This window comes from Theobroma cacao, chromosome 2, assembly GCF_053813885.1.
Source record: "Theobroma cacao isolate CCN51 chromosome 2, ASM5381388v1, whole genome shotgun sequence".
Taxonomy (NCBI): Eukaryota; Viridiplantae; Streptophyta; class Magnoliopsida; order Malvales; family Malvaceae; genus Theobroma; species Theobroma cacao.
Window position 1 is genome coordinate 37,191,312 of NC_142640.1, and position 6,345 is coordinate 37,197,656.

The window sequence follows — 6,345 nt, forward strand, 5'->3', positions numbered from 1 at the left end:
TTTTCTTGTTGTAAAGGTTCCATTTTTTAACAAATAAATATAGGTACAATTTTTTGGGCACGGAATCGGGAAAACACCAAAGAAATAATTTCGTCGTACTATTGAAATGATTCAAAGAAATTAAAAATTTTAGATCTATAAAGGTAATATAATAGAGAAAGGGGAGAACCTATACTCATGGCCGATCATTCTTTTTTCTAGATTTTACCTTATTTTAATAAAAATTAATTAATAAAAACTTATAAAATAAAATGGAGGTGAAATCGTGGGTCGGTTTTTGTAATAAAATTATGCATGTAGGGTTGTTTGCGAAAGAAGGAAAGCAGAAAAAACAATCCCGGAGAAATCGCATTACCCAAAGAGGCCACTCCCCAACTTTACCTAAACAAGAAGAAGATGGGATAGCAAAGCACTCACCCCCGGTTTTCAGGTCTTTTACTGCACTCCTTTGGAAACCACTGCGCCTTCCCAAAGACAAATAACTCCCTGCCCCCTTATATACCATCCCTCGTCTCCTCTCCCTCTCCCTCTCCGTACCACCTCTCTCTGTCTCTGTCTCTCTCTGAAATTGGTCCCATAAGATTATAATGAAGATGAGCTGTAATGGCTGCAGAGTCCTGCGTAAAGGCTGCAGTGAGAACTGCATCATTAGACCTTGTCTTCAATGGATCAAGTCCCCTGATTCTCAAGCCAATGCTACTCTCTTCCTGGCCAAGTTCTATGGCCGTGCTGGCCTCCTCAACCTCATCGAAGCCGGTCCTCAACACCTTCGCCCTGGTAACTAATTCGCAATCCTTTCGAAAGGATTATGAGTATTACTTTTTTCAGATTACAAATCGATGTTATTCATATGCCTGAAATGTATAATTCCTCTTGTTTACATTGCAGCTATTTTTAGGTCACTTTTATATGAGGCTTGCGGGCGTGTCGTAAATCCAGTGTATGGGTCAGTTGGCATGCTCTGGTCGGGGAACTGGGCTCAGTGCCAAGCAGCAGTTGATGCAGTGCTTAAAGGCTCACCGATAACCCACACTTCTTCTTCTGATTCACTTGCGCTGCAACCGATTTCTCCTCTCAAGACGTACGATATCCGCCACGTCTCCAAGGAACCCAGGCCTGCTGACATCGACAAGCTCAAGACCCGCACTCGTTTCAAGCGATCCGTGAACAGGTCCAAGCGGCAGGTTGACTCGCCCAGTTATGACTCGTGGATGAGCCAACTGGGAAATGATGACAGCAAAGACGATGAGAGCATGTTCTCTGTGGAGAGTGTGGAGGGTTCGCTGGTGAACCAGATGAAAAAGGTTCCTGCTCTGAAGTTTACTAGCCAAATTGAGGAGAGTACTGATGATGTTGGGTTAGAACTGACTCTTGGATTGGTTCCTACAGCGCTGCAACCTCACCAGTGAGGAAGAATGAATCCATCATAAAGTGGTAGATGTAAACTGCAGTTGGATACAAATTGATCCTCCTCTGTGCTTCATTCATTACAGATAGAAGCAATTTTGGCGACTACAAAGATATCAACTCTAGTTTCACCTGATACATATAACAGAATGTTGAAGTTAATTATTTTGTTTCTTTTCTTTTCTTTCTTAATTTTCTGTTTGGTGCAAAAGAAATGTTGGTGGGTTTTTTCATTTTTCTTGTTGGTAAAATTGTAAAATTAGGACACAGATAAATTTAGAGCATACAATTTGTATTTTTTAAACAATCATCTGTGTATCAAATTTTCACAAAAAAAAAAACAAAAGACAATGCATTTTTCTTTTTTCCGCGCCCATGACTTGGAACATAACTAAATCCAAGCTCTTTGCTAAGACAAACCAAAGGATTCAGCTGTCTAATTTTCAAGGTATTGGCAAATAAATTAAGAGCGATGCAGAATTATTTATGGTATTTTCTTTGGTGGAGAACTGGATATGGTTGGGTGTTGATATACTTGCCAAATATGGGTTTGCTTAATTTTGTAGTTTCGATTTCTGGGTGGGTGCTTGCTGCTGCAGCAAGTTGGCAGTTGGCAGTGAAGCCTTCATGGTCACCACACGGCTCCAAGGCAGTGGGGTCATTCCATGTAGACTCGTGTGTTTTTGATAAGGGGAGTGGGGTACTATTACAAATAGGTCTCAAAAGAGGTTCTATTATAAATAAGTAAAGAATAGGGATGATGAGCCAAGTCTAAAGAATAGGGAAGTTGTTGAGCAAGGCGAAGAATAAGGCAAGAGAATAGCTAAGTGGAGAGAATATAAGAGGTAGAGAGTAAGCCCAAAGTCCCTTGAGAAAGGAATTGTCTGAACTCTTATATATAGACCAAGAGACTCACGTTATACATAGTGGAGTAATGGCTTTTTTTTTTTTTTTTTGTATAAATGCACGTTTAGGCCATTTATGGCATAGTGCGAAGTGCATCACTTGTTTTTAAGGAAAGAGGAAAGCAAAAAAAAAAATACTAGTACTTCATAAAAATTTAAGTCAAAAACCTTACTTCTATATCTGAGCTATTACACAAAACTCTTCAAAATATCTCAAAAATGAAATTAACTCATAAACTCTACTACTAGTCCCGGGTTTACTTTCACTATTGTCCATAATGCTATAAATGTTTCGCTCATTTTGATCGCTTTCATTGCTCTCTACATAGAAATAGGTATGTTATGAAATTACTTTATATAAATATAGAGGGATAATACTCTAGTAGCGAAAATCGAGCCTTTACTTTTTGCTTCATGCATAGGGATCCCTCGTAAAAAGGTTTCCATGTATTTATAATAAAGAAAATAATATTGACTTATTAAACTTTTTAATACACATGAAATATATTAAAAAGATTTCCAATCGTTTACATAGAGTAATATTACGCTCTTACACACGGAGTTGCTGTGCAATATTGTTCTTTGCATGCATGGTTGTGCCACGTAGTAATTTATATGTAATATTGTCTTATGTCTAGCATTGTCTTGCAAATGATGATGTTTTGCGGATGCATTATCCGATGCGCAATGTCATGGACTATGCTCCTTTGCTTAAGTATGCGATAGTCTGTGTAGCGCTTGAGTGGACAATTCCCACACAAGCTAGTCAATAACTTATCTAGATCTAAACAAACATCAACAATAGTCACAAATTATATTAATGCAATGCACATAGAAATAATAGGGCATATCGGATGCCATACATGCAACCACTAGAGCCATATAAAGAAAAATATTTTCTTAATATGAAAATGAGTACAAAAGGACTAAGACATGCCATTATCGGGCCATAAGGGCAGCCCTAGATGGTTTGCTACATACATACCTTTACTAGTGAGGCAACCCAATAATCCACCGACTGCTCACCCTCTATAAAGAGTTTACGAGATTTTATAAGTATTTTACCAATAGCCATTACAATGCTTGAAATGAGGACATTCTTTTCCTAGAGGGTCTTTCACTCTAAAGACTTAACAAGTATTTCTAAAGATGTCACTACAAGCCATTACAATGCTTGAAAAAAGGACATTTCCCTTACAAGTACAAAAGACTCAATCTCCTAGACAACTCTACCTAGTCATAGTTCAATATAAGGTTGGCTCATGACATCCTCCCCCACTCAATCTGTCGATGTCTTTATTGACTGGTTGGCTTGAAATTCTTCAATCTTCTGTTGGAAAGCGTAGAGATTGGCTTCTTTCTCTTAGGTGATCTCATCTGGCCCTAAACTTTTCGATCTTACCACGTACTTCTATGTCGGTTGTCAGTTGATTATCATCGTCCTCCCTACCAAAATTTTCTCCAATGGATGCTGTGATGGTGGCTTAGTATTAATGGCGGCTCTTATGGCTCTACTCTTACTTGCATTTGGTAGATCTGCATGGAACAACTTCAAGTTGCTGACATGAAATAGAGGGTGTACCTTCATCCACTTAGGTGAATCAATCATGTAGGAAATCTTCCCTACCTTGCTTATAATCAGTACTGAACCTTTATACTTCCATACTAGTATTCGATCTCTCTTCCTTAGGAATCGAAATTGTTCGGGTACCAACTTCACTAGCACCAGGTCTCTTACCTTATAGTGTTGCTCCCTTCAACCTTTACCTGCCCACTTCTTCATGCAGCTGGAGGCTTTCTCTAAATAGGCTTTATCGATTTCAATGTTTTGTCTCCACTCCTTAATAAAGTTGAATGCTTGGGGAATCTTCTCGCTATATGATTCCATTAATGTATGGAGAAGTTTAGGTTGTTGTCCGGTGATGACCTTGAAAAGGGTTCTATTAGTGGCTGAGCTATTCTATGAATTGAAACATAGTTGAGCCACATCTAGTAGGTTGGGCCAATTCTTCTAGTTCGCCTATATAAATTGTCATAAGTATTCTTCTAACAACCCATTGAAGTGCTCTATCTGACCATCTGTTTGCGGATGATAACTAGAGGATGTGTTAAGTTCTAACCCCAATAGTTTGAAAAGCTTTTTCCAGAAAAAGCTTGTAAGATCTCTGTGGCTAATAATGTTCTTCGAAATACCCTAATATTTTACCATATGTTTAAAAATCATACAAGTTATTTTTTCTATAGAGTCAAACTTCTGCACCAAAATGAATGTCGCGTACTTGGAGAAATGGTCCACCACTACCAAGATTATTGTCATATCTCCCACTTTAGAAAGTCCAACAATAAAGTCCAGAGATATACTTTCCCACAGTTTGGTCGATACTAGTAGAGGTTCGAGCATTCTCGTTAGTCTTTGTTTGTCTATTTTGTCCTACTAGAAAAATGAGGCACGTCTTCGTATAATCTATCACATCTTGCCGCATATGAGGCCAATAGTAACCCTATTTTAGTAGTGCAACGATCCGCTGCCAACCTGGATGTCCTACCCAATGAGTGTCGTGACATTCCCGCATTAATTTCTACTTAAGCTCTCTTGCTCTTGGAACAAATATGTGTGATCCTTTTATTAGTAAGTCCATTTTCCACCTAAAAGTATTTTGACTTTCCACTCTCTATCAACTTTATAATGGCCATTGCTTGGGGATCTCGATGCATGTTTTCCTCAATAAGATTATGGATATTTGCACTTTGCTTGCTATCATTAGTGCTATCACCCTCAGAGCTGTGAATTTGGCCCTCCTACTGAAGGCGTTTGCCACACAGTTCGTCTTGTCAAGTTTGTGCTCGAAGAAGACATCGATTAAGAACTTTTGCCATCTCACCTGCTTGGTTGTAGGTTTTGGCTGTGTGAGAAAGTGACTTACGACTGTGTTGTTGGTCTTAACCACGAATTGTGATTTTAGCAAGTAGTGTTGCTAGGCTCGTAAATAGTGAATCACTGCTAGTAATTCTTTCTCTTTTGCCATGTTTCTCCTCTTAGCTTCATTTAACATCTGAACCTTGAATGTAACTGGATGTCCTTCTTGTAACAACACTCCTCCAAAGGCAAAGTTTGATGCATCTATCTGTACCTTAAAGGGCTTTGTAATATTGAGGAGTGATAAAATGGCATCCGTCATCATTAGGTTTTTCAAGCCTTCAAACGCTTCTTGGCATTATGACTTTCAACTCCACTTTTGTCCCCTTTTCAGCTATTCTGTCAGTGCTACTATCTTTCTTGAATATTCTTCCACAAATCTTTGATAATAATTAGCTAGTCTTAAAAACAAACAAAGCTTAATTGTATTCTTAGGGGTGGCCCACTGTTTGATAGCCTTCACCTTCTACACATCCATCCGGATGTGCCCTTATTCAATTATGTGCCAAAGAACTAAATTTGGGTTTGCACGAATACACATTTCTCCTTTTTCACATACAATTGGTTGTTGAGTATAGTAATGCTCCAGGTCCGAAAACCTCGACCGCTAGATGTGGGGTAACTTAGGGAGTCGCTACCAATCTTTTTTACCTAAGTGCGATTGGTCACCTATTAAATTGGTTCTATTTGACAAAATCTTAAATTAATTTTAAGTCCGTCGAAAGAATGATAAACTGGTCTACATATTTTATTTAGAGTTGGGTTCAAGAGTACGGTTATGCACAGAGAAGGATTAACACCCCTATGACACCCGTTTCACGAACGGTACCACTTAATCATATATTATCCTAACCCATTAATTTTATTTTTATATTTCCTTAATTTGATTTATTTAATTCATCTTTTATTCTTTTAACAAGTTAAAATGTTTCATTTGGTTTTACGAATTTGACGTGCATGTGATGCAATTGTGAAATGCATGGCATAAAATCGAGATAATACCAAATGAAAACCTTTTATTAAGTGTACTTTCCAAATCTGCCTATCATACTGATGGGATCGAGAGTATTCTCTCACTTAGGGAAGTACTTGAAAAATTCACCTTCACAAATTTAC

The 6,345-nt window shown here is 38.2% G+C and overlaps 1 protein-coding gene across 1 annotated transcript; it reads left to right on the forward strand.

Annotated features, from left to right (window-relative positions):
* The first annotated feature begins 545 nt into the window (after positions 1 to 545).
* On the forward strand, positions 546 to 1,707 carry LOC18609259 (LOB domain-containing protein 42-like). The gene is made up of 2 exons (XM_007044285.3): positions 546 to 777; positions 889 to 1,707. The coding sequence occupies exons 1-2, from the start codon at positions 588 to 590 to the stop codon at positions 1,407 to 1,409; spliced, it is 711 nt and encodes a 236-aa protein (XP_007044347.1). The 5' UTR covers positions 546 to 587; the 3' UTR covers positions 1,410 to 1,707.
* The last annotated feature ends 4,638 nt before the right edge of the window (positions 1,708 to 6,345 follow it).

Coding starts and splice junctions, on each gene's coding strand:
- LOC18609259 (XM_007044285.3), top strand. CDS start 588: ATGAAGATGAGCTGTAATGGCTGCAGAGTCCTGCGTAAAGGCTGCAGT. Junction 778..888: donor TCCTCAACACCTTCGCCCTG/GTAACTAATTCG, acceptor TTTACATTGCAG/CTATTTTTAGGTCACTTTTA.